The sequence below is a fragment of the Rhinolophus hipposideros genome, assembly GCF_964194185.1.
Source record: "Rhinolophus hipposideros genome assembly, chromosome: 23".
In the NCBI taxonomy this organism is placed as follows: Eukaryota; Metazoa; Chordata; class Mammalia; order Chiroptera; family Rhinolophidae; genus Rhinolophus; species Rhinolophus hipposideros.
The window spans coordinates 9,628,055-9,655,587 of record NC_138069.1 but is presented as its reverse complement, the minus strand read 5'-3'; the positions used below and the strand labels follow the sequence as shown (position 1 = coordinate 9,655,587).

General features: G+C 53.8%; 1 protein-coding gene across 3 annotated transcripts; it reads left to right on the top strand.

Moving 5' to 3' along the window:
• Positions 1 to 6,460: 6,460 nt before the first annotated feature.
• Positions 6,461 to 17,080, top strand: IRF1 (interferon regulatory factor 1). 3 transcript variants are annotated; one of them, XM_081035243.1, is made up of 12 exons: positions 6,461 to 8,758; positions 9,083 to 9,196; positions 9,991 to 10,148; positions 11,164 to 11,255; positions 12,494 to 12,593; positions 13,388 to 13,564; positions 13,685 to 13,734; positions 13,837 to 13,969; positions 14,152 to 14,274; positions 14,756 to 14,805; positions 15,623 to 15,764; positions 16,072 to 17,080. In XM_081035243.1, the coding sequence occupies exons 2-12, from the start codon at positions 9,102 to 9,104 to the stop codon at positions 16,194 to 16,196; spliced, it is 1,245 nt and encodes a 414-aa protein (XP_080891369.1). In that variant the 5' UTR covers positions 6,461 to 8,758; positions 9,083 to 9,101; the 3' UTR covers positions 16,197 to 17,080. The 3 variants fall into 3 exon arrangements, with proteins under 3 accessions (XP_080891369.1, XP_080891370.1, XP_080891371.1); XM_081035244.1 differs by lacking the exons at positions 6,461 to 8,758; positions 9,083 to 9,196; positions 9,991 to 10,148 and adding an exon at positions 10,207 to 10,424; XM_081035245.1 differs by lacking the exons at positions 6,461 to 8,758; positions 9,083 to 9,196; positions 9,991 to 10,148 and adding an exon at positions 10,431 to 10,469.
• The last annotated feature ends 10,453 nt before the right edge of the window (positions 17,081 to 27,533 follow it).

The window sequence follows — 27,533 nt, the reverse complement described above, 5'->3', positions numbered from 1 at the left end:
CCACACCCAAGGCTCACTGTCTTGCCTTGGCCCTGGCTGTAGGTATACACACCCCTTTGGCAGAGTCGGGGTCACCCTACACTTCTCCCAAAATGGAGAACCTAGGGAGGGCCTTGGAAGGGTCCTGCTCCAACATAGCCCACATCTGGACATCGCCCAAGCCTGTGCTCTGATCCTGCTCTCAAGCAGGCCTACTTTTCTCCCTCCTATGGCCACAGCCCCAGTCCACCTGGATCACATGAGCTGCCTCCTGTCCATCACCCTGACGTCGAGATGCAGCAAGGTCTCAGACGAGGACGAGGCAAGTAGGTGTCTAGGGGGCAAAATTTAAGGAGGCACTCACTCTCAGGGTCATGCAAGGATAAAGGTGGCCCCTGAGAGTGTCTCCTCAAGTTCTGTGGCCTCGGAAACTGTTTACCTAGCTCTCGTCCCTCTGTGTGCCACATGCTTCATCCTCCCCGGCAGCCACAGGAAGTTTTCTAAAGCACAAGTCATACTCCCAGTTACCACAGGCCCTAGAATTGACTTCAACAAATATCTGATGACAGACCCTGGTTCTCCAAAAGGGGAGGAAGCATGAGTCCTGCCCTAAGAAGCTCCCTGTCTGCCAGGATAGTCTGGTCTCCTGACAGCATTCAAATTTCTTCACAGTGTGACCCCCACCGGCTGGTCCAGCCTCAGCTCCTGTGGCAGCTACACCATAAGAAGGATCTATCCTGCATTTTTGAGCCGCCAGGCTGTTACTTGGGCTGTTCCCACCAGAAGCCCATTTGCTCAGAGCTCCTCCCAGCATACCGTGGCCATTTTGCCCCACACTATGGATCCAGTGCTCTGAAATACTCCCAGAGCAGCATTTCACATTGGCTATCCGACATGGTGACTCACACGTATCACCTCAAGCTGGAGAGCAGAGAATCATGCTTTCTCCCGGAGCATCCAGACAGATGGGTCTCTGCTGACACTTCTTCAGCCCTCCTACCCGTCAGCCAGTCAGTCAACAGATGCTTTCCTGAAGACTTATTCATTCAGAGAAAGGACTGGAACCTCTCACACCTCCCTGAGATCTTATCTACATCGAGCCCCTTTGTGGACCTACATTTCAGGAGAGGAAGAGAGCACACACCTGATGTTAAAAGCCCCCTCCCCTTGTTCTGTGGCTGGCTGGCCCTTGTCACTGGACTCCCAGTCTCTTTGCAGGACTTAAAGAGGCCACACATGTGAACAGGGCAATGGGAAAGGGAGGGAAAGAACCAGACAGAAACGATTACAGTGATGCCCAGGGAGCCCATGCCCCTCCCTCCTTCACCCGTCCCCTTTAGGGCATTCACAAGTTTCTGTGGAAACTGTCTTGTTACCAAGATCATCTCGGGGAAATGTGCACGCTGCTGAGACAATCTGAATCCATCATCCATCCATCCATCCACCCATCCCCATCCAAGCCAACTGGTTCTCAGGGCTCCTGCTGTGCTCAGCCAGAGTACTCAGGATAGAATACCCAACAGGGCCATTCCATTCTTCTCCTGCCTCTTGCCCTGCTTTCCTTCCATGAATGTACCTATAACTCAGCATTTGCTGAGTCTAAGCTACCAAGACACGTTCCTGTTGATATTTTCTAGCTTAAGCTCCATCTACTATTTCTGAAATGTGACTTCAAATGTAGTCCAAAACAGATACTCTGAAGACCAGGTAGTCCTCTCCCAAATCAAACTTATAGGCTAGGATCATGGTTAGGCTCCCTGCCTCAAAGACACTATTTGGACTAGGAAGAGGACCAGCATCCGTGAGTCCACCCTTGGACCACTGGAGAAGAGGACAATAACCTATTTGGTTTGGGGCCTCACTAAACTGCTGCCATGGTCACTGGGCCCCTCAGGGGCACCCCCTCATTATCCTATTTCCAAGACAGCCCCTGGAATTGGGATTCCCAGTCTGAGTCACCAGGGTCACCAGGGGCTGTGTGCACAGCACAAGCTCTCGTCTTGCAGCATTTGGAGTTTCCCTGGCCCTCTCCCAGGCCAGCCACCTGATCCTGAGCCTGGGCCAGAAGTCAGTGCTGGCCTGGATGAGGGATGCTTGAGGGTCTGTGTGGGGACAGAGTCCCAGAGAGCAGTTTCCAGGCTTTCGACCTCACGTGGAAAGGTGCTGCCTCGGGTAGTAGATGGCTGTCAGCTGTAACCAGTTAGCCATTGGCCACTGATATAAGTGCCATGGCTATGTTAGGGGGTTGGTTGGTTGGTTGATTGGCAGAGAAGCGGATGGCGGATTGCGCATTGTGTGGTTCCTGCTACCTATGTCTCCAACCCAGCGGCCGGTGAGAAATAGTGGTATGAACCCCTGTCCATGGCTTCATTGGTGTTCCTTTTTGGCCTCACGATATCCTGCGTTCTTGTGCATGCAAGAGAAAGGGAAGCGGGAGTAGAGATCCTGCATTACACATGGCGCAGCGGGCAGGGTGCCGGCCGAAGCTCTCCGAAGGGCAGTGGAGCAGTTTCTGCACATGAACACCCAGTCTTGGGAAGCCCGTGAGAAGCAGCTCCGGGAGCGGGAAATGCGATCTGCCTGGGAGAAATGTGACCCCTGGGTGAATTGGTGGTCCTCTCGAGCCTCCGGGTGACATGCCACCCTGTTGGCCATGGCAGGCGTCACCTGCTTTTTGGTGGTCCGCTGCTGCCCTGGGCTCCAGGAGTTGTGGATGTCTCGTACCAGGGTCACCACCCAGTCAGACACCTGGCACGGGGAGCAGGATTCCGGCCAGGTGGGAATGATGTCTGACTCTGAGCAGGAGGACATGGGGCCCCCACACAGTGTATGGTACCCAGTAGCCACTGTTCTCCGGAGTTGGACCCTCAAGGAAGGGTGGGAGGACATGGATGGCTCTCCGGCCAGAGTGGAGAGGGCCCTGCAGGTTCTAGCTGAGCTATTGCGGGAGGAGGCGAAGGCTACAGCCGCTAGCCGGCCGTGTGGGCTGGATGTTCCTCACCGCGTTGCGTCGTAACACGGAAGACGCGCTTAATGAGGTGGCCCAGGAGCGGGACCAGAGTCCCTGCATGACAGTCTGTCTGTCTGTCCCTCCACTGGCTAGCTGGCTGCCTCTGAGTGGCAACCACTGCTATCTGCCCTGCCCCCAGCTCTTGGGGGAGTGGTGCTCTGCTTGTTTGTTTTTCCAAGAGTCATGGTCTCAGGGCTTTAAGGAAGGAGACCCCCATCACAGACTTGGGGTCTTGAAAGCAAGAATTTAGGAGGCGAGGGCTTGCAGGTGATACTGCCCACATTGACCCCATGTATTGCTTTGTTCTGAAGAGGTCAGGGAGGTCCTAGACTCTGCCTCACTGTCCCAAACTCCCAGCCTCCCTGGCTGGGATCCAGGCCCAATCCACAATCATCCCAGGCTTGAGCTGCAAGCCCTGGGGAGGGAAGGAAGTGGCCGACCCCCACAGCCAGCATTCCTTTGTGATGACTACAGTCCGCTCACCCCATCTGCTGGGCAGTTCTCAAGGAGCTGCGGATGGCTTCCTCCATAGGGGCTGAGACTTCTTCCACACAGAGGGACCTCCTTCAACTGAGGACCTCTGCCAGATCTGACTGTACCAGGGGACCAGGAAAGCTGGAACTAGAGGTCCCCTGGGAGCAGGTCAGAAGGCCACAAGGCCCACTCTAGATGCCTCTAACTCACTCCATTTCTGTACTCATTCCATAAGCACTCACGGAGCCCCTCCATGTGGTTACCCGGTTCTCGGCCCTGGGAACCCAGGAAACTGGACCAGGAAGGCAGGGCCACACCCTAAGGGGCTCCAAGTCAAGTAGGAAGAATCCCCCAGCAAATAAAATACACAAGTGGTATAATTTCAGCAACGATAAGAGCAATGAAGACAATAAAACGGGATGTGACAGTGAGTGGTACAACTGGGGACCTCTGCCCTTTTTGGCGGGGGCTTCCCATTCCTCAGACTTCACCTGCAGTTGCACAATCCCCTGTGGCCCTAGGTATGCAGCCCCTTCGCACACACCCACATCCCCTTCTTGGTGAACACATGGGGGGGGGGGGGGCCTGGGGGCAGGTGCATTCAGGTGGGGCTTTTCCAGGGCCGGTTTTCCCCAGCTCCCGTTGGAACTTCCAGAGGGCCACTGGCCGCGACACTGGACGCGCTCCCATCCTCCACCCCCCCGCCGCCGCGCGAACCTCAGCACTCCCGGCGCGGTTCCCGGAAACTCCTCGATTTCCCTGTCGCCCCGGCGTTTGCAAGAAACCGAAACCCAGGCCCCGCCCCTACGGAGCGGCCTGGCGGAACCCGGCTGGGGGCCGAGGCCTGAGCTAGGGCGCTGAGCAGAACTGGGCTGCCGGCCTGGCCCTCCCCCGCCGCTCCCCCGCGCGCAGGCATGAGCCGAGGTGGGAGCCATCTGAGTGCCCCAGCTCGGCTCGGCGCCGACCTCCTCCGGCGGGCAAAGCTGCGAGTCTAGCCCGAGTCAATCTGACTGCAGCGGATGGCGCAGTGCCCAAGCGAGGGGGACGCGACTTTCCCCTGCAGCAACAGAGAGGTGGGCGCCATTTCTGTGCGCCTACTGTGTGTACTCCAGCCCTGGAAGACTAAGGGAGGAAGCGAAAGGGACGATAAGAAGGAAGGGCAGGGGCATTTACAAAGGGCTCTGCTGCCACAGTGTTACTAGCTTCGCCTGTGTGTGGCGGGGAGGACGGGGGTGGGGGGGTGGGGGGGGATAATGGGCACAGAGAAGTTTAGTAACTTGCCCGAGGTCACACAGCCTGTAGCTAAGGAGCTGGCTGCAAAACCTAGGCCCACAGCGGGAGGCTGGGTGGGGAAAGAGGAGGAAGTAGCCTGGTCGCGGGGCAGGTAAGTCGCCTGGCGAGGGCGGGGCAGCCAGCTGGGGAGGGGGGAGGGGCGGTCCCAGGCAGCCACCAGGGCTGCACCGCTGGGAGGCTTTCCTTTTCTCCCGCCTTCCCTCCCTTTCCAGGAAGCCAGCCAGCCCGGAGCCGGCTGCTCACCCTAACTCACCCTCAGCCGGAGCTGATCAGGAATGTGGAAGTTGGCCCAAAGGGCTTGTGCCCCCTCCCCTGCAAATACACACACCCAGCTCAGACCCGGGCAGCGTGAGCGTGGGTCACTAGGGTGCGAGGGGCTCCAAACCAAAACTCAGATTCCCCAGGGTAAAACAGGGGTACTACTTCCGTCCCTAAAGGCCAAGAAGCCTGCGGGGTCGGGTGGGGGGGTCTGGGAGAACGACAGTGGGCACAGGCGGTGATGCAGGACTCACTCGCGTGGGGGAGGAAGGTGCTGCTCCTATTCAGTCCCACCCCGGGTGGTGGCTGTTGCCAGGGACCAGAGCCCTACCCCCCCCTCCCCCCCCCCGCCCTCCTCACCCCCCCCACCGTCTAGAGGATGGGGCCCACGGGGCGGACGAGGAGCTGAGGCCTCTTTCCTCCCAACGCAGTGTTTATAAGAAATGAAACTGCAAGGGCATCAGCGGCAGCCCACGTTGACACCCTGCTCCCCCTCCGGGGTTCCAGAACACCCCAGAGCACAGGACCAATTCCTCTGCCCGCTCTTAGTGGCAGACCCCCTAGTGCATTCCCAGCCGGCTGCAGCTCCCACTCTGCCTTTAGGATTTTTATAACTGCCCAATGTTTATTCTGCTGTGTCATACAGCATTTGTGCCAGAGCTGTGAGAGGGGAGGAGTTAGTCTCGTGCCCTAGCATATCCCCAGGGCCAAACCTGGATTTAAACCGGAACGAGAGTGTGATTTGTATTTGTAAAATGAATTAGGAAACATCTTCCTTTTTCTCCAACCAGGCTCCTTTCAGGCAGGGTGAAGATGCCTGGCTTCTATTCTCAAGCTTTTGGATGCTTTCAGATGACTTTATGCCCGATTTGTGCTCTGAATTTAACAGTTTAGAACTGCCTGCCTCCCAGGTTTGCTGCGAAATAGAGATGATGGCTGGGAGGAACTTTGAGCATCTGGACCTGGAAGGCCGGGACACCTGCTGGGGGTGCTTTGGGGACCATGGCCACTTCTCTGGATAGCAGATCCCACAGGGTCCCAGGGCTGCCCTACTCTCAAAGACCTAGTTAAAACCTCGGTGCCCTGCACCCCAGGACTAACTGCACACAGCTATGGGGGAGGTAGGGAGAGACGGCAGTGTGTTCTGAGAGCCTGAGGGAGGGGGCTGGGGACAGAATTTAGTCTACCAGGGAAGAGGCTCCCACAGGGGTAATCTTGCCTCCGGCATCCTGATTGCTAGCCAGCCAGCTCCTCCTGCCAGCCTAGAAAACCCTAATACAGAGAAACTGCCCAATAAATCTACCCTCAGCGAGAGACAGTGTAGATGGGAGGCCCTGTGAGCCTCCCATCTACACTGTCCTGTGAGCCCCTGCTCCAGATCTAAGCTCCAGCTAACTCCAGGTGCAGGTATGAGGAACTCAGGCGTCTTGCAGAAAAATGCAGACTGTTCCCCAGAAGGTCACCACCACCAGACGGTAGTAAGTGGAGAAAAGCCAACAGGAAAGTTAAGAGTGAGGGAGTTTTGAAGAGGGGAAGGACTTCTGCCTGGCTGCTTTGGGGGCACTTCATAAAAGACCAGGCATTTGCTCCGGGCCCTAAAATGGAGACTGAAATTCAACTGTGTGGGGAGAGGGGATAGTGAGAAGGAGAGAACCGAGCTTGGAGGGGGGAGGGGAGTGTTGCTAAGTATCCCAGGAAGTCAGTAATGAGGAGCAAATGGAAGGAGCAAAGACATGAGGGAAAAATACAGTGTGTTCACAGAATGGAAATGCAGTGAAAAGTTCATGCATTATTGTTAATACTACATGTCATTTGACTAATGTTTTACAGTTTAGAAAGGAGTTTGATAGTCTATCAAAATTCATCTTCACAATAATTAGGAGAAATAGGCGAGAGTAGCTGTATTTTACAGATGAGACAATTGAGGCCCAGTGAGGGACAGTAACTTGCTTAAGGCCACACAGCAAGTAGCAAAAGCACAAGAACCCAGACTTTCCGAGTCAAATCCTGTGTTCTCTCCCACCGCCCTCTAGTTACTGCCAAGGGTAAGGGAGCTGTGAGAGAGGTTCGAATGAGATCCTTGGGACCAGAATGAGCAGTGATTTGAATGTGGGGCTGAGGAATCTGGGGGAACTCAGAAGGCTCCTGGGTGGTCCTGAATGTTAGGGAGATCTTCATAGTTAGGGAGATCATCCTTGTGCAGAGGCGCATGCAAGTGCATGCCCCAGGGGAGGCCGTGACAATAGCAGTCTGGTTCTGGAATGTGAAAATATGAGTTGGTGTGGGGGAAGGAAGACCCAGAGGACCAGGTGAAGCAAAGAGGGAAGGAGGATGGGAAAGCCTTCACCAGAGAGGCAGTTGGAATTAGGACGAGAGAAAGATGATGGGCACGGTGTGGAAAGGGGAGACCAGGAGTGCTGTTTGTGTGTGTGTGTGAATCCGTAAATAAGGTTGTAGGGGTGTCTACCAGTCAGACAGAGCTTGGGTTTGGTGGTCACCAGCCCAGAGAGGATGGCTGGAATCACGGAGTATGAGTATTTGGATTCAGAGAGGGGAAAGGGCCAGCCCTGAATTACTAAGAAAAACCTAAGGAAGGCTCTATGTGTTCTGCTTAGCATCACAGGGAATGTGTGATACATCGTAGAATGAGATTCATCAAGAGCAGTTACAATAAAAATTTGAGGTACTTGAACAGGGTTTAGGTTTATTTTATTGATTTGGAGTACCCCCAATCATGATAAGCAGATTCTTCTTAGAGGCTTCAAGTTAAAATAGAATCCCGAAAGTTAAAAAAATAGTCAAAAAACACTTCAAAGATGTAAATGACAATTTCATTGGTAAATCCTAATATTGGGGAATTTCTCCTAAGCAAAAAATTATTGATGTGTGCAAAGATTTAGCTACACAGTGTTGTTTGCATTATGAAAAAATGGAAATAACCTAAATGTCCTACAATAGCGGAGTAACTGGGTAAGTTTTTATTTATCCTAATGATAGAATAATATGTACCCATTACAAATGATATTGCAGAAGTGCATTTCACGACATGGAAAGATGCACATTACATATATACATAAAGATTAATATCTGTGAATTAATATAAAGTGCTTGTTTTAAAGTACCTTTTACAGTCTTGTTGCCTATACAGGGTCATTGTGGTCAATTTCTCAGACCACATGAAATTCAAACTTCCTCTCCCTAATCTCATTCTGAATTTTCCAGTGGTTATGTCAGGTTCTTAGGGACAGGACAAACACCCATTTGCTGCAGAGGACAGACTTCACAACGTGGGAGCCACTTGTTTTTGCTCTTCTTGCTGAGAAGGTCTCATCTGTCATTTAAAGCACCCCAACCATTCCCCTTCCAGGGCCTCAGGACCTTCCATTTTGCTTAACACCCAGTGAGGCTCATTCCTTGCAGTTCCTCCCTCCTCTTTGCTTCTGCCAGCTCCTGCACCCACCACCAGAATTGGCTTAACCCATCCATTTCCTCTGTGGGAAGGAGGCAGTGGAATGAGTAGCAGGTGGAATGCTACCTCAATGTGTTTATTTATACTCTGCATCATTGCAACTGGGTGCTGTCGTGGAGGGAGAGCTAACGTGAAGGGCCTGACACAATCAGCTCTGCTACGAAGAGCAATTTTCTTCTGAGTCAGCAGCTTTGGAGAGGTGAAGGAAGGAGTAGTCTGCTGGGCCAGAGTTCTGGATAGAAAATGAATGCCCAGTCCAGCCTCTAGGAGTACAGGTAAGGCAAGGTCTAGCTGTAAGCACAAGAGTTAACTAGCCCCTGGGACCTGGGCTCCCTAACCCTTTGACTAGACCCACGGCCTTGGCCAGCCCTAAGAAATCCCCCCATGCTGCCCAGAACCTCTCTGGGCCAAGCCCTGAGTCCCCAGAGACAACAGCCAAGGTGACACTGAGCAGCTCCCATGCAAGGGCCAGGTGAGGCTGTGGGGGTGGCCTTAAGGTAGGAGTGCTAGAGGGACCCAGTCTACACGCCCGCCCCGCCCCCCAACTCAGCAGTCCTGGCTTCTCTGAAACCTTCCTTTTCCCCTTTCCCTAATGCCAGCTGTGGGGCAGTCCCAGGGATGCAGACGGAGAAGGGGGAAGGTGTCTCCCTGCTCACTATAAGACTGGCCCCGGACCTCACAAACCACGCAGCATGGGGCACGGGGCTTTACAGGTATCATCTCTCTTCCACTAAACCGGCCAGGTAGGGCTATTATTTTGTAGTTGAGGAAACTAGGAGGTCCGGAGTCCCTTGGCAGGCTATACCAGCAGCTGCCAGACTGGGATTTCCTCTCGCTCAGCATCCCCAGGCAGCACCCCCACGCAGGACAGGCTTTCCTTTACTTCCTCAGGGCAGGTGAGTGGCCTGACGGTGGGTCACCCCTCAAGAAGGAGGCAGTGTGAGGGCTGAAACCCTCCCTTCTTGGCATCCCATTAGCAGCTCGAGGAACCAGCCTGGCTTTCGGGAATTCAATCCCGGTGTCCGCTCTGCAGAGGGTGGCAGGTGCCCGGGTGACCCCCTCACCTGCGCTCAGTAGATAGACGTCTTCACCCTCCAGAGAGGAGGGTGAGAAGATGGCCACAGGAGCTAGCAGGATGGGAGAATGCGGAGCGGGGAGTAACTGCAGGCTAGGGGCTGTCGGCTTTCCAGGACAGCCTTTCTCAGGGGCGAGCTGGGTGGGGGTGGAGTGGGAGCTAGCGGGGCGGGCCCGCGGTCGCCCCGGGGCAGCGGCGCCGGGCCGGGGGTGGGGGAGGTGGGGAAGAGCTGCCGCCCTGTACTTCCCCTTCGCCGCTAGCTCTACAACAGCCTGATTTCCCCGAAATGATGGGGCGGTGCTGGCCAATAGGCGCCCTCGCGGCTCCTTAGGAGGCGGGGCCACGCCCGGGCTGGGGGAATCCCGCTAAGTGTTTAGATCGCTGGCCCGCGCCGCTGCCCGGGCAGAGCGCGCCACTCCTTCGTCGAGGTAGGACGTGCGCCGGAGCAGAGGCCGAGCAGAGCCAAGGTCAGCCGTGCCCAGCGGCCCCGCGACCCGGGCATCCTTTGCCTCCTCCCCGCCCTCACCCGGAATCGCGCGCGCCGCGCCGGGACCCTCGGGCACCACCGCCGGTTCGCGCCCGCTGCAGAGGTGAGCCCGCCTTCGCCGCGGGGGGTACCAGTGGCGTCGAACAAAGGCCTGCGGGGCACGAGGAAGTGGGGGCCGAAAACCCCAGGCGGGAGAGTCGTGGGCGCGCGGCGTTGCCCGGGCCCCCGCGCGGGCTCCGGAGGGCGCTGGAGGAGCGGCGAGCTGCAGCGCGGGGAGGGCGGGCCGCGGCGTGGACCGCCCACTGGTGGAGGTTGCCGGCGCCCCGCCGCTCTCTCAGATCTGTGTGCGTGAAACCACCGGGGGCCTCTGGCTGGCGGGGTAGGTTGGTTGCGCGCATCCATAAGCGGTGCGGAGGACTCGAATGTAGGTCCGCGCGTGGGCGCCCCGTGCTCCTCGCGGCGGTCCCAGCTCCGCTTCCAGGCCCCGGGTTTCAGGCTGTGTATGCAGGTGGCAGGGACTGGGGCTTGTTGCCCTGAGTGGCTGGAGGAACTGCTGGAGCTGCGGGAGGAGGCGCCACAGGTGTTCCTTCCGAACACCCGAGCCAGGCCGGAAGGGTTAGCGTCCCAGCCTCCGCGCCGTGGCTGTCAGGGTGGTGTACAGTAGATGGGGGTTGGGGCAGGGTGACTGCGTGGCCATTAGGGAAGGTGCACAGCTCGGGACAACAACTAAATAGGGAAATTTCTTGGCATTAAGCAAAAGACGCCCCTCCTTTCCCAAAGGATTTGAATTTTGGGAGAAAAGTTCTGGTATTAAGATATCTGTGTATTATGTCTCATTTTTCTGCACATAAATCCTGCAGCCATCACTTACATGCATGTCTCCTCCGAAGACTGTCTAGGAGGAGATGAGGGAAGGGGCAGAAGTGTTTTTGCCCAAGATACTGAAAAGATTTGAAGGGCAGTTTTATTCTAGTGAAAACCTCCTCCCGGGCGATTGTAGTACCTGGTACTTGGCTGAGGGGAGGGGAGGGTACCTGAATGACATGGGGTGGGGCAGGGTAGTGCCCAGGGTCTGCTCAACAAACTCCAAACAGGAGCCTTCTGTCTTCTCTTTACAGCCAACATGCCCATCACTCGGATGCGCATGAGACCCTGGCTAGAGATGCAGATTAATTCCAACCAAATCCCAGGGCTGATCTGGATTAATAAAGTGAGTGTAACTCTGGGTTTTTCTGCCACATTTTAACCCATGTTCTTTGGGGGACCAAAGCGTCAGATGCAACTCAAAAAGGGAAGTGGTAGGGAGGAGGCAGATGTTTCCCAGTGAGTCCTGCATGCAGGGAGTGTGCAAGGCCCAGCCGTGGGCCCCACTTGCCCATCTTTTGCCTTCCTCCCTTCAGGAAGTATGGGCAGGGCACCCACCTGAGGTCACTGACAGTTTCCAGCAGCTAGACTCTCCCAGCATCTGCAGAGCTGGAGTTCTGGTCTCTCCTGAGACAGACCCCCACAAACACATGGCATTCTACAGGGCTCCAGTCAAGACAGATAGGAGGCAGAGAAGTGGGCACTGCTGGCAGGAAGGTGGCTGGCTCAGCAGGGGACCCGAGAATTAACCTTGTACCAGTGGCCCAGGCCCAAGAACCTCCTTGCTGGTGCATGAAGGGCAACACAGGCCCTGCTAATTAGTAATAACAGTATTCATAATAATAGCTACTGCTTACTGTACACTCCCCACAAGTGAGTGTGGCACCATGCTAAGTATGTGACTTACATTGTGTCATGTAATCCTCAAAATAGCCCTGTGAGGTAGAGCCTATTAATCTCCATTTTCAGATAAAGAAACTGAGGCACTGAGAGGTAGACAATGGCTTTGATTCCAAGATTTAAACTGAGCAGTCTGACCCAGAAATCTATACTGTTAACCGATCAGTAAAGAGAACAGTGAGGTCTTAGTCTTTATATTTGTCAGTGTGTTTTCTTATTTCACAGAAAACGGTGAGGGACAAAGAGGTACGGTGACAGTGCCAGGGTCACACAGGTAGTGAACATCCGAGTCTGGCCCAGGGCTCCTTCAGGTGTATGGCCAGGACCTCCTGTGTGCTGAGCAGCCTCCTCTAATGGACAGAGTTCTCATTTCCATGTTGGTGCTAACAAGCCAGAGAAGCGTCCCAGGGTGCACTGTATGGGTTCCAACACATTCTTGACAGGCAGAGGGGGGTCTTTGCTGAGCTGATGGTGCCACAGCTTATTCGAACCCCTTCTGAGCCATCCAGAGCTGTACAGTAGCCTACTTAAGCCAATCTCAGGATGGGTCAACCCAAGCCAGCTGTCAGGGTGAAAAGAGGAAGTGAGCCTTTTCCCAGACCTGGGGGGCTGGGCAGATTTAGGCCAAAAGCCTGTGGTCTCTGCGCTGACACAGCCTTGTGTGCATGTATTTGTGCTGTTCAGGAGGAGATGATCTTCCAGATTCCATGGAAGCACGCTGCCAAGCATGGCTGGGACATCAATAAGGACGCCTGCCTGTTCCGGAGCTGGGCCATTCACACAGGTGTGTGACCAGCCCAGGAGGAGCCAGGGAGGGGACATGGGGAGGCACTTCTGTTAACACGGAGGTTTAACACAGGTGGAGGGTTAACACAGATGTCCCTGGCATCCTCTGAGCAACTTGAGATGGTGTACAGAACTCAGGGGTGGGCAGGGGCAGCCCTGTATTTCTGGGGAGAGGAGCCATCCTTTCAGCAAGTTCTCAAAGGAATTTGTGAAGCGGAAACCTTAGAAAGTGTGGCTTCAGGGAGTTTCGCTAGATTGAAGTCCTTCCTAGCAAAAGCAGCTGTGAGCCAGGACACTAAAAGAGACCCAGGCCTGCCTTTTTCTTCATGTTGACCAAGGTGCTTGTCCCAAGACCCATTTGGTGGGTGGCCTCCTTTTATCCTTGAGGGATGGGGCTCTTGGCCCATCTCAGACCAGTCAACCCACCTATCAGTAACTGTTCTTTGATGCCTACTTTGTGTTTGGAAATATCAGATAAGCCCCAGCCCCTAGCCTCTGGCTGCTGCTAGCCCAAGCAGGGACACCAGGCATGTTCCGGGACAAAGAGCACCTCCAGTGCTTCCGCCCAGGCCCTTCAGTGAGGCCCGCTGGACGGATGCATTTGAGTCAAGCCTGGGCATTGAGAAGGCCCAGGGGCCAGGGCTTGTAGACTGTCGCCCAGGAATACCTACTGGTTTGAGCAGTGAGCACGAGAGCTTAGGAATACTTTTGCCTTCCTCCTCCCAGGCCAGGGGGCAGCTGAGGATCCCCACCTATGGCCCTGACGATCCTCTTCACTCCCCTGCCCATTAGGCCGATACAAAGCAGGGGAAAAGGAGCCAGATCCCAAGACATGGAAGGCCAACTTCCGCTGTGCCATGAACTCCTTGCCGGACATCGAGGAGGTTAAGGACCAGAGCAGAAACAAAGGCAGCTCAGCTGTGCGGGTGTATCGGATGCTCCCACCCCTCACCAAAAACCAGAGGAAAGGTATCCACGGGCTCCGGGTCCTCAGGAAACCCTCGGGGAGGGGGGGAGGAGGTGGGGGAGGGGCAGGCCCGCTGGGGCCGCCGTGCCTGCACCAAGGCTGATAGCCTGTCTGCCCCACAGAGAGAAAGTCCAAGTCTAGCCGAGACACTAAGAGCAAGGCCAAGAGGAAGGTGAGTACAGTCCTACGTAACCGGCCGTCGGTCACCTGTGTCAGGTGGGCAGGGGAAGAAGCCCCACCACAGTCGGGCCTAAGCTTCTTTCTCCCTCTGCAGTCATGTGGGGACTCCAGCCCCGAGACCTTCTCTGATGGCCTCAGCAGCTCCACCCTGCCTGACGACCACAGCAGCTACACAGCTCAGGGCTACATGGGGCAGGACATGGAGGTTGAACGGGCCCTTACTCCAGGTGAGTTGGGCCGGGCCTGCAGCGGCTACCCAGGTCGGGGGGATGGCTCTTGCTCTTGGGTCTAGGAGGCATTGTGCTTTCGGGTGGTGACCTGTTGGAGCTGGCTGCAGGGCGGGGGGTGCTGGGTGTCTGCACACTAAGAAAGCAGCCCGCTCTGACCTGTGGTTTCTGCTGTCCTGAAGCACTGTCACCGTGTGCCGTCAGTAGCACTCTTCCCGACTGGCACATCCCAGTGGAAATCGTGCCGGATAGCACCAGTGATCTGTACAGCTTCCAGGTGTCGCCCATGCCCTCCAGCTCGGAAGGTTTGTGCTTCCGGAGTCTCTGGCCTGTTTGCCTGACTGTTTGGATCCTGGGAGGCTTTTCCTAAGGGAGAAAAGATGCTCAGAACTCCCATCTGGTGTTGAGCTGCCTGTGGCCGGCTAGAGAGTAGAGGAAGGAGGCAGGGGCTGCATTTTGGTCTAAGGTCGCTGGTTCTCCCAGCTCCTCTGCAGCCCAGTCTCCAAGGGTGAGGAAGGAAGCAAGGGGGTGGGAAGAGGTGTGGCTTCAGGGCTTGGGAGGCTGAGTCACCAGGACAGTGTCCTGTTCTGGAATCTCCATGGCAGGCAGCTGTCCACTGGGAAGCGTGTGTGTGTGTGTGTGTGTGTGTGTGTGTGTGGACAGGGGACCTGAGGGGGCTGGAACTGCAGGATCAGCCTGGCTGACTGCCAACAAGTATGGATGGAAAGGGGGGGTACCTGCTCAGTGAACCTGGGGCCCAACCTCTCTGTTCTTCCCCATCCACAGCCACAACAGATGAGGATGAGGAAGGAAAATTACCTGAGGACATCATGAAGGTAAAGCTCCTTCCTCCCTGGGCACTCTTGTGAAGTGGTTGCTGCTCAGGGAGGAGAGAAAGAACCCAATGAGAGCAGCTACTGCTGTGACCTGGCTGCTGGCATAGTTCTCCAAGTGCCATATCTATGTGGCTGGGGACCACGCCCTCCTTGCCTGGTGGGAAAGACACTAGAAGTGAGGACAGGAGGGAGGCCTGGTTTCCACCATACTGTCCTGAAACAGGCCTTGGGGCCTCAGAGAGCTCTGAGTCAGCCACCAGCAGGACCATGTCCCTGGCCCGCGTCCTCCGCCCCAACATGCCCCAGCCCTGCTAGTCTGGGAAATGCACATCAGGTTTCAATAATCAGCCTTTGGGATCTGTAATATGGTAGGGTTTTGTTTTGTTTTGTTTTGTTGTTTTTTAAGCAAGTTATTCTCCAGGGTTTTGTTTTTCGGCTTTAGTTTTAAAAGTGAATACAAAAAATTTTTTGCAGTAGTATGCATGAGCATGAGACATGGACATAGTTACTTATCTCTAGCTTTCCTAGTCATCTCTTCTGGACTTACTTTGCTAACTGTGGCTTTAAGCTGCACTGCCAGCTGGTGTGTCCTTACCCAGTTGAGAGGGAAGTCTTGGAGATTCGGTGCCAGGGTGTGGATATGAGAATATGGGTCCAGGACAGACCCTCACGTCCCAGGCCCCTGTCCTAAGTGCACTCGCCTGCATCCATCAGAGAATGTGAAAATGGCCGAGAGTAGCATCCTGGTTAGGAAACTTTGGCTCATTGAAGGCAGGGCCACAGGGTGAGTGATGGCTTCTTGCTCCTCTGTCCCCAGCTCTTGGAACAGGAGCAGTCGGAATGGCAGCCAACAAGTGTGGATGGGAAGGGGTACCTGCTCAATGAACCTGGGGCCCAACCCACTTCTGTCTATGGAGACTTCAGCTGCAAGGAGGAGTCAGAAGTTGACAGCCTTGGGGGTAAGAGGCCCCTGGATCCATGTGGTTTCTCAGAAAAGGGAGAACCATGGAGTGGAGGGGGCGGGGCTTGGGAGCAGGACCAGGGAGCAGCAGAGAAAGGTACAACATCCTTGTTCCACTCGTCTGGGTACAGACAGCTTGTAAATTGGCTGCTGCTCCCACACCTTCAAGTTTGCCTAAAGGTGAGAGAGTTGCTGCTGTGGGATGGAAAGCAGAGGCTGCTGTGTCTGGCCTTCCGGGAGGGGGTAGGGGAGAACACACCAGCTCCCGCCTGCCATCCTCACATAACCTTCTTCACATCTTCTAGGGGATATCGGGCTGAGCCTACACCGTGTCTTCACAGACCTGAAGAACATGGACACCAGCTGGCTGGACAGTCTGCTGCCCCCAGTCAGGCTGCCCTCCATCCAGGCCATTCCTTGTGCCCCGTAGCTGGGCCCCTGACCTCCTTTTGCTCTCCTAGGCGAGCAGGATCTGGCATCATGGTGGTTGTGATACAGAGAAGCAGGACTCCTGGGGGCCCCTTGACATGCAAAGTGTGACCCCACTGCTGAGTGGGGATGGGGCTGCCCTCCTTGGGACAGTGGCTTTTCAGTGCCTGGCAGGCCAGGGTCTGGGCTCCTCCTGTGGGATAAAGCTGGCCCTGCTTCCCGGGAAGACGGGCTTCTGAGATTGGTGTCACGTGGAGATCTCAGACAGGAGTCAGTCCTCCAGCTTTGCCCTCTAAGCCCAATTGCCTGGAGGGGGCCTCGTCACTGAGCTGGCCTGAGGGGACAGATCAGTGACCTCAGAGAAGCACAGCACCAACCCCAGGGCTGGCTCTGCACTAAGACAATTGCACTAAATGAATCTATTCCCAAAGAACTGCCTCCCTTCCCAGCTGAGCCCTGGGACTGTCCCAAAGCCAGTGAAATGTGAAGGAAAACGGGGGTCCTGGGGACCGTGCTCCCTCAGCCTCAGGAGCTCTGCCCTGTTCCCTGCTCGGGCTAAGGGGCTTGGGAAAAACATGGCACTTTTTCTTGTGGGTCTTGCCACGTTGTTAATCAGAGGTATACACTAAGTTTCCCATGAGCCTTTGCATTTATTTATACAGTGCCTTGCCCTGTGCCCACCTGTCTCTTCAGGCAGCCCTCAGCAGGCCCAGGGAGGGAAGTGTGAGTGCCCTGGTGTGACTTTTAAAATTGGAAAAGCCACCTGACTAAGTCACGTATGACCAAATATGTACATGTGTGTAAATATGTACATTTACCTTTTTATAAAATTAATTGTTCTAAGGGGTGTGGCCTTTTATTTAGAGGTAAATTGTGGATGATTTTACTCTCTGTAGAACTCATTCTTGGCATTCTGGTGAGCCGTGATGTGTGCCTTATTGCAAAGTCCTTTCAGTTACGTTCACAGAGAAAATGGCAGGAGGAGGGGCCGATCATGGCCCAGGGACATGCTCGTGTAAACATAGCCATGTGCCCTTGGCTTGGTAGCCAGGACAGTGAGTTCAGTTTGGGCTGCTGGGGTCTAGGGAATATTAGGCTTTGAGTTCTCAGGAATGTGCCACTGACTGTATGTCCTGCTAACCTCGAATGCAAGTGTAGGCAGGTGCCACACCAGAAAGCTAACCATTGGGACAGCACAGTCCAGACAATCAGAACAGACACCAGCTCAAAAGAGGCCTGAGGCCTGCTGTACCAGACATTACCGGCTGTCCAATTTCTGCGGTCACGGGAACATTTTCTCTCTGCTGTCCAATACAGTAGGCGGTCACATGTGCTAACTGAGTACGTTGAATGTGGCCAGGGCTGTGGAGGCACTGAGATTTACATTTAATTAGTTAAAATTTAAATAATCACATGACCAGTGTCTACCACATTGGATGATACAGGTAAATACTAGATTGGGGGCAGACCTAAGGGGGAAGGACTGGGTGGCTAGAGAACACTGGGGACAGGGGCTTGGGCCTATTTACCTGCCAGTTCTGGAGTATTTTCCTATTTTGACAGCCAACAATAATTATTGGTGCTGAATACCAGCCCGGCACTGCACTGTGAAACAGGTCCATGCGTGAGTGTGTTAGGACAACCTTGGGTGACCTTACATGAAGCAGGTTTCCCTCCTCCGTATCTTTTCCGGCTGGGCTAATGCACACAGGATCTCTGTGATCAGGGCTACATTTGATCAGAAGAATGTTTCTGAAAACCACAGGTTGGGAACCACTGATAGATGGCAAAGCCCCCTTCAGATAAGGCCCAGATCACAGGAATGTCTGAGGGTGAGAGGTGTGGGTATGGGCTTTTCTCATCTACCTCCCCAGTATCTGGCCCTGGGGCATAAACAGTACCTAGGAGTAGGCAGGCTGGCCAAGGGAAGCCAGCTGGCATCACTGGCATTGTCTAGGGAATGAGGCCATGGCAGTAAGAAGGTTGCTCAGGGAAACGAAGCCCTGTGGACACATCTTCCATACCTAGTCCCAGAAACCACCTGGACTGTGATCCCCTCTCTAGACCCAGCCCTCAGGAGTGTGGGCCCTTGGTAGAGAAGGGAAGGCTCAGTGTGGAAATGATTAGAAAACTGGAAAATGGGCAAAGGTCTGTCTGATATTCTCTGCCAAGCTCAAGTATTGTTCTCTGATCTTGGACATGCTGTGTGAGTGGCAGGTGGCTCCTACTGGGCGGGGAGACGTTCTGCATGTGGATACCTGGAGAGACCCCAATCTCAAGCCCTGCCTATGAGAAGACCCACCTGGATTTTTTCCAGAATAGCTCACCTAGAGGCAGAGGGATGGAGACGACCTTTCCCAGCTCCTCCAGGGCCCAGCCCTTAGTGAGAAGAATCAGATGGGGGTGACTAGCCTCCTGGGGCTTCTACTTGGGAGCTTGGTAAGGTCTTCTAGTGGGTGGCTTTTCCAGATAAGGATGGCTGGGGTTGGTGTGAAGCCAGGTAGAGGGGACTGAGGAGGGATGTGAGGAAAGGGACATAACCCAGAGCAAACAGGGACTGCTGCTGACTTCACTACTTTCCTCTTGTCCTTCAACCTAATTCCTGACAGAGAGTAGGCAGTGGGTATGTTGAAGTCCCAGGTAGCTGTGGAAACCTCTCAAATTCTAATACACAAAGTTCATCACTTGTAAGTTACCAAGAAAGGAGAGGAATTTCAACCATCGGCTCCCAATCTTCAGGGCCAAGACGGAGTCCTGAGCTCCTCCAGCTCTTCTTAGCCCATGAGTCCTAAACAACTGGGACCAACTCCTTGGAGTGTCCTGTACCCCCGCCCCATCACAAGGGAGCTGGGTCCTAGGGACCAGGAGCGGAGGAGTAGTGTGGGCTAGAGCCAGACCTACCATACCCCACCATGGACCTCAGCCCATGCCTGACCGGAGAAAAAGGAAAGTCCAAGCACTCACCTAAAGGTGATGGCAGTTGACACGAACTCATTAGCTATAAAAAGTGCCTGAAATGGAGCAACATCAGTATTGCCTGAGTTAAATTTGGGCCTCATTATTTAAAGTCATTCTAAAGACCTGCCAATGCTTTTGTGGGTCATTCCAAGAGTTTCAATCTAAGCCTAAATGGTGGAAGCTCTTGGCTAATGGAGCCAGGTCATTGAAAGATGTTTCGTTGGGATTGTGATAACATCATTGCCATCAAGAACCACTTGCCAATGGGGTAAGCTGGCAACGTGGGGCTTAGCCACACCAGCTAGAACTCCTGCCAAGTCTGTAGATGTTCAAAGGCATTTCTGGTTAGTCAAAGGGTTTCTTGACTTACTCCAAAGGTGTCACTTTAATTGTGCTGGTTTATTCATTCAGCTCCCAGCGATAGGAAGAAAGTTAGAGGCTCATATGCTGGCTGCCCACACAGAGGCTCATGGCGGCAGGTCTTTAGACAAGATAGATGTAAACCATCCCTTCTTAGTATATCAGTTTTCAACATCTCTCAGGACGCGGTGTGGGAGATAAGAGCTTTCTCAGATCTCTCTGAGGTCTCAGGTGAAGACTGCCGAAGACAGAACTGAGGTCCTAGAGAAAGCCCAGAGCCTGGTTGAGGGGGAGTTCCTTCCTCAGGGAGCGATGCCCCTGGCTGGTGGGGTTGATCATGGCCAGGCTGTCATTCCCCGGAACCATGTGGTCTTCTTTCATGCTGCACAGGTCCAAAAACCCTTGTATTAATGGGTACAGTTTTCCTCAGGAGCCCTTTGGTCTCTGCCAGATGTAATGCCCTTTCTTAACGTGGGCATGACTAACCCTCCATTATGAGGGTGCCTGAAATTCATCGGATGTTTGCACTAACCTTTCCCCACTGAGCCAGTGGTCACAGGGGCCAGAGTCCTGGTGAGGGAGAATGAGGAGCTGGTAGACTCCCTTTCCCAGGAGTGGAAGTACGGGGCAGAGTGAGACTTACCTTTGTCAGCCAGGGCTCCCCGGTGAGGCCAACTCTAAGGCAGCCCCCTAGTTTTCCCAGCTCCAGGCAGCTCCCAAGAGAACCATTTCTGCTGATTTTCTGGAGCTAGGGAGGTGTAGGAGAAGCCCCCACTTCTGCAGGTGAGGTGGGCTAGAGTATGCTAAAAGTTTAATTTCAATCGGGAAGATACTGGAGGCAATGAAGCAAGGACATGGGGACTGAGTGCAAGAGGAGAGGCAGACATCCAGTCCGCCATCCCTTATCCAGCTCCACGAGCTCAGAAATGGGCAGAGCTAGAACGGACCTCAAAGTCTGGCAACACAGTCCTTGACTTGCATCAGGCACTTTGCCAAGCACCCCATATGTACCATGACACTGGTACTCGCCGCAGCCCCTTGTGAACAGACCAGGAAAGCTCCACTGGCATAAGGCGCTTGCCTAAAATGACTCAGCATATCAGTATGGAGCCTGGATTCCAACCCACATCTGTCTGCAATATCAGGCTGCCCGCAGAGGAGGAAACTGAGTCCTGGGGAGGAAATTCGGGAGAGCTTGCTCATGGCAGGACACTAGCACTTCACACCAAGAAATTACTTGGGGATACCGAGGGAAGGCAGCAAAAGCTGCAGCTTCTCTGGACACTGTACAGAACCCTGCCTCTGCCTTTAGCTCTCGTGACACCCCTCCTCCCAGGCAACATGGCTCTGGTGCTACAGGCCCCAGGGCCCCCGTGGGGTGGGGTTTGGCTTGGTTCTCAAGGGGAGGCATGCCCCACCTCTGCCCTGGAGGCCACCTGCAGTCTCCAGGGGGCGGGACACAGACCGTCTGTAACTTGTCCTTAGTGCCGGGGGCACCTCAGCCACACATGTCTGTTTGTGAAGCCGCTAGGCCTTATCTCAGCTCTAGGGATCAAAGAGGACTTTTCAGCCACTGTCAGCAACGTGACCAGAGTGCTCTTGTTCTGCTCTAAACCAGACCCTTTGTTGGGTCCGGGGGTCCTCAGGGGCCTGGACTCTGGTGACTGTACCAGCCAGGACCACTTGGGGGTTCATCCTAAATCTCAGCCACGTGGCTGTGGTCACCTTGTGGGTGTCGGGAGTCTAATCCCAGCTTCTTGGTCCCCGAGAAAACCCAGCACCCCTGGCAGCTGTCTGGTGGCTGCGCTCCATCAGGGGGGCGCTCAGACTCACTTGTCTGCTTCCTTCAGGGAAGGCCCTCCCACACCCTTGAGACCCAGCTGAGAGGTAGCCTGGGTGAGGCCCTCACTTCTGTTTCTGGCCAAATGCTTGCATTGGGCTGGGTCCCCTTCTCCATTTCTGCCCTCAGATTTTCCTTAAAAGCCAGGTGTCCAGTTCTGCTACCACTTCTTCCTCATACTCTCAATCCGGAACTTGGCCAGAAGTAGGGCAGGAGCAGTGAGCACTTCCATAGAAGTTAAAACTATTCAGCCACACGTTTGCTCAGAGAGGGGAAGGGATATGCCAGGATCTTAGTTCAGGAGTTAAGTCAGAGGTCCGGGGCCACAGGAGTCCCAGGGTTGGGGGCACAGTGTGCCAGGCTTCTCTGAGAAAGCTGGCTTCATGGAATGAGGGAATTATGTGGACACAGAGGTAGTGTTTGGAGATCTGGGGTGAACAGGGAGAGAGTCATTAGGCCAGAAGAGCTATTACTTTTCTAAAACTAAGAACAAGTCAAGAAGTCCTGTCACGTTGGCCACACCAGGCAGATGGGGGACTGGGTGGGGGCAGCTGACCTTGGCTGTGAGAGGTGAAGGGTGGCAGTCTCTGCTGGGGATGCAGGTCTCCCCTCCCAATGTTCCTTCTGGCTTGCTAGGAGGGGGAGAAGAGTTGAATGTCAGGATGTGAGAGCCATGGTGAGGGCTGGGCTTGTAGTGGTGGGAGTCTGGCATTCCCACCTGGGCGGAGGTGGGAGTGAAGGTGGGACAGAGGACTGAAGGGGTGTAAAACTTTGCAAGATTCAGAACAACCAGGTGACTATTCATCACCACCCTTCTGTCATGACCTGAGCAGCCAGAGATCTCGGCTCAGGAGACCATCTGCTCCCACTTAGGGGACCTGCCTCAAATGGAGAACTCCATTTTTGGTCTCCAGCCATACTGAGACACACGCAGTGTGGGCCTGGCGCCCTCCCACACAGGCGGAGTCTCACCATCCAGTGTCTACCCCCTTCCTGTTTGCTACTGCCCAAGTGGACTGTGGGGTACCCAATCTCTCTAACCAGACTGGAAGGTCTCCAGGGGCAGACAGCTTCATATTCTCACAGTGTTCAGGCAGGACCTGCACTTGAGAGCATCTCCTGCAAAATCTGAGTCAGCAAACCCTGTAGTCAGCATCTGCTCGCCTGCTCTGCCCACTGTCCACCTGGCTTCTCCAAGTCCTTCCCTGGGGGACAAGCCAGGCTGGACGGGGGGGTGCAGGGGAGCAGGCTGAGAGGCAGGGAGGGCACAGAGTGAGTGGTACCTAGCTCTGCAGTAGACCCTCAGGCAGAACAGGCCATGACCAACAAACGGCCGGGGCCAAAAGCCCCAGAACAAGGGCCACTGAGCCCCACAGCTTACAGCACACCCTATCCGTGTCCCTCGGCAGGACTGCTGGAGATGGAAGGCGAAGTCATTAATGACTTTCTTTTATTAACAATGTACACAAGTAAAAGGAACATAGTTTAATTGTACAGAGTAAGAAATACAGATGAATAAATAGAAACATTAATTAAAGCCACCAGCAGTACACCACCCAGAAGTAATCAGGCTGTTACATTTTTAGCGACATGAGTGCAAATACAATTTTTCACTGCCTTGTACAGATATCTAGGAGCTCTGTCCCATGCAGACGTAGGTGTGGTCTTCACAAGTGATGTTTCTGCGGGGAACATGGTAAGCTGAAGTCTCTACTTCGCTGGTTCTGGCTTGGGGTGCTTCGTCAGCCTCCAGGTTTCTCTGTGCCCAGATTCTGTACAGAGGTTGGCATCCCAGAGTCCAAAGGGCCAGCTGTCCAGGCTGCAGAGGTAATCTAGATTAGGAGGTGCAAAGGGCCGTGCTCACCTTAGGACTAACGTGTCTCCTGGGATGTGGGATTTTCAGTGCTAAAACTGAAAGTTCTGGACAGACTGGGGCAAGCTGGTCAACCTACTTGGAGGGCCAAAGCCCTTCCAGTTCCCCTCTCTCTTGCTGCCCATACGCCCTCCTGCCTGGCCTTAGATCCTCAACGCCCTCACCAAGCGACCTGGGAGAAAGGGCACGAGGAGGGCAGACAGGCAGTCATCACCTGAGGGAAGGGGCCAGGTGAGCTCTGCCTGTCCAGGGCAGCCAGGCATGCAGAGGTGGAGGGGCTCAGGACTTGGCTGCCTGCCCCTCAAGCACTGCAGTGACCCTTAGACCTGCATGTGTGAGTCCTCAGAGGCTGGGCTCTCGCCCCAGTCCTTGGAAAGTGCAGGGTCCGGGTGGGAAATGCTCAGCCCCCAGCACCTCCTAGAGCCCTGGTGCATCAGCTTTATACCCCCCTCGTCTTTGTCCACACCCACTGACTCTTCCTTCCTAGCTCCTCTCTACCTAAAACTGGGAGCAGAGGATGGGAGAAGAGGAGGCCAGGACAGGTTGAGCTGAGTGAGAAGCAGGCAGGTGGGAGGGGACCTGGGCAGAAGGGATCTCTCTGACAGTGGCTGCCATATCCTGAATGTGGTCTGGCCCGGACCCTTGTCTATGCCTGAGGATGGGTCCCTTGGAGAACCCAGAGGAGAACGCAGTGAATTATCTGGATGGGTCCAGTGTAATCACAAGGTTCCTCAAATGGAGAGGAAGGAGGCAGAAGAATCAGAACCACAGAGACGGCATTGAGTGAAAGGCTGGACCACCCTTAACTTGCTGGCTTTGAAAGTGGAGGAAGGGGCTGCAAACGGAGGCGTGCAGGTGGCCTCTAAAAGCTGGAAAGGGCGGGGAGCAGATTCTCTCCTAGAGCCCCAGAAAGGAATGCAGCCCTGTGACACCTTGACGTCAGCCCAGTAAGGACCATTTTGGACTTCTGACTCACAGAACTATAAAATAATAAATGTGTGCTGTTTTAAGCAGCTTAGTTTATGGTACGTGCTTCAGCAGCAATGCTGAGAAGCCACCTGGAGGATGTAGGTGCCATAAATCCCTTGGTTAGTGTCAGCTTCACAGAGCCACAAAGCCCTACACTCAGAGGCCTGTTGTGTTCTGGTGGCATGGAGACTCCCGAGCCATGGGTAGGGAGTGGGCCTCCACAGCTTGGGTAGGTCAACACAAAGATCCCCAGAGAATAGTACCTCTGCTGGACGCATCTACAGGAAACGGCTGCCTCCTTAAACTCACTCCCCCAGCCTCCAATGGTGCTGGCTCTGAGTCGTCCTGGAAGAGCTGCCCTGAGGTCAGGCACATCCAGTCAGGACCTGCAGGGGTTGGCTTAGGACTCCCAGGGCAGGGTTCTGTGTCCTTTCCACACACACATAATCCTCACAGCACTCTCAGTCCTCAGCCTCACTATGGGGATCCAGGTCACTTGAGGAAAAACTAGGACTAGAGGGGAAAAATGTTTAGAGGACAAATCACTAGAATTGGATGTTGGCCAGATGTGTGTAAAGCCCCTGCTTTGCCACTTGCTGGCTGTGCAGCCTCAAATAAGCCACTAGACCGCTTATAGCCTCAGTTTCTTCATCTGTACGATGGGTATAACAGCTTTTGTCTTACCAGCCTCACATGGTGTGTGGGTCTCGGGTGAGATAACACCCGAGAAAACATGCTGCACAGACAGAGCTACTATTGTTAATAAACAGTAACAATCACAACCCCACATGCCTTTGGGTGAGTGGATGACCACACATCCTGTGTCGGGGAAGAAAGGGTGAGTGCAGACTCCTCAGCTCTGTCCTGCCTGCAGTTAGGAGGCTGCAGCCTGACCAGGAGAGAAAAGCGCCTCAGAGCTCACACAGGACGTGAGAGGAGCCACCCTGCACCTTGCAGGATGTCCTCCCAACCACCACAGACTGTGGCTTCGCACATATTTTTTTTTTTTTTTTTTTGCTAAGGATAAAGTTTTCTAGAATTTCTTTTACATTAAAACCGTTTCTCCTTTCATAAAACACTCACCATTTTCACAGGGAAAAGACGGAACATGAAACTACACACAACACAATTCCAATCTAATAAATATACAATGTATATAATTTTATGTGGAATACTTACTGGAAGAAATGCATCAGAATACGAATGGTGATTGCTTTTGGTGGTGGGATTATAGGTGATTCTATTTTCTTCTTTATGTTTCTGTTACTTAAAAATGCTCTATAATGGCCTATAATTACTTTTACAGTCAGAAAAAAATTATGTATATATATGTGTGTGTATATATATATATATATATATATATATATATATATATATATACACATATGAAAAGTGCCAGGGACTTCCTGTTGTGAGGCCACAAATTGGGCCTGAGGAATTGTTTGAGCTGATTTCTGCACGGGCGTAAATCCTGGCTTGCTGTGGGACTTGGAGACTCACTTCTTTCCCTCCCGGGCCTCTGCTGGCCTGGGGAGACAAGACACTGGACGAGATGCTCTCTAGGATCTCTTGCAGCTCAGTAACTGTTTAGCTTAGTCTCATCTACCTCTGCGATATGCCCAGTTTCCCTAGCGAAGTCCTTACTCAGGCCTTGAGGTCGAGCTCACCTCCCTCACCAGCCTCGCTTCTCCCAGACCTGCCCTGGGAGTCCCTGCCTCCTGGCATTTGCCTGAATCAGTCTGCACTTCTCAGAGCCCTGCCCTTCCTTGAAGAACAAAGCCTGGCCAAACCCGGTGCAGCCTGCTGGCCTGCAATGACCCCTGCTTCCTTCTAATGTGTGCACAATAGCTACCCTTTATTGATTGTTAACTTCAGGTCACACAGCACAAGCACTCTCATTGAATTCCAGGCAACCAGCAGCGGCATAGACTAAACTGTGAACAGCACCCCCTGGAGTTGTGCAGTGTGGTGACCCTATTTGATCCTCTCTCGCCTCTGAGGATGCATTGTTGTCCCCATTTCACTGATAACGGAGGCTCAGAAAGATCAAGTTAACTCATCCATGGTCACACAGTGGGTTTGTGACAGAGCTAGGACCTGATCTTTAGTCAGTTCCCTCCGAGTCCAATGTTTTTTCCCTCTCATGGTGGTGTGTTCCTCAGCTCCCACCTTCCAGCACTGGAAGGCAGGGACAGCGTGTTCCAGAGACCACCCAGGGCACATCTCATGGTATCAGTGTTGATCACAGTGCGTTCAATCAGCTCACTTCAAATGAGTTCATTTATCATTTAATCAACACATCTTCCCAGAGTGTCGGGGACCTCTGGAGAGCAGGTAAAGGCCAGATCTGATCACAGCTATATTCCGGTATCTAGCTGTGCCTGACACATAGGACATGCCTGCTTAGTGACACTGAATCCATGACTGTTCATTCAAATAACAAAACAATAAAGTAAATACCATGAGCTAACATCTATGGAGTGCCTACCACAAGTCAGGGAGTCTCCAGGAGAGTTGAGGAGAAATATCACACAGGTGACAAAGGATTACTGTGTGGAGTTTTACATCAAAAAAGTATCTGTGGAAAGGCCATGAGAACAAACACCAAAGGAAGAAAGATGATCAGAAGCAACCCAGAACCTTCCTGCCGTGTTGGAGGCCATGCCAGCAGCTGTCACCATCACAGCTCGAATACATCAAAGCACACAAACCCACATTTTCCATCTGCATCCATGGATCTGCCTGTTCAGACCACATCTGCATACTTCTGTTGCCTCTCCAGACTGAATAAACAGAATGCTGAGGGCTCTAAAACAACTGCGGAAACTGGTGATATTTAGCTGGGGGACGAAAACGGAGGGTCATCTTGAATACCCGATGGGCTGCCAGTGGGCAACAGCCCTGGGCACCCGCTAAGGAAGCCAGCTCTCCAGAAATAGACCAGAGAAGCCGGGAACCTGGTGGACTGCCTCTCTGGGACCAGATGAGGCCTTACTCGCTACAACATACACTCTGCACACTTGCCCACACAACAAATGTTTATTAATAGTCATGCATGGCCGATTCCGGGCCAGGGGAATAAGGATTAATAAAACAAGCTCTCAACATTAGAAAGTGCCAGCCCCCTAGGGGACAGAGTCAGGAAAGCTCGTCCTGTGGCCTTACATTCCTTATTATACACTCCATAGGCTGCCGTCCCAGCCACTGCAGAAGGCCATTTTCTTCCTTGTATTCTGAAGGGGCCGCGCATAACGGCAGATAATCAACAAACGCAGGCATAGCTGAAGAGGGAATCCTAGGATGGGAACTCCAGCTGAATCAGCACTCTACGGGGGACA

Bases quoted from the DNA above. Each gene is read 5' to 3' on its own strand.
- IRF1 (XM_081035243.1), top strand. From the start codon at position 9,102: ATGCAGACGGAGAAGGGGGAAGGTGTCTCCCTGCTCACTATAAGACTG. The intron at 12,594-13,387 runs GTGTGTGACCAG...CCTGCCCATTAG, and splicing joins GAGCTGGGCCATTCACACAG to GCCGATACAAAGCAGGGGAA. The intron at 13,970-14,151 runs GTGAGTTGGGCC...GCTGTCCTGAAG, and splicing joins TGAACGGGCCCTTACTCCAG to CACTGTCACCGTGTGCCGTC.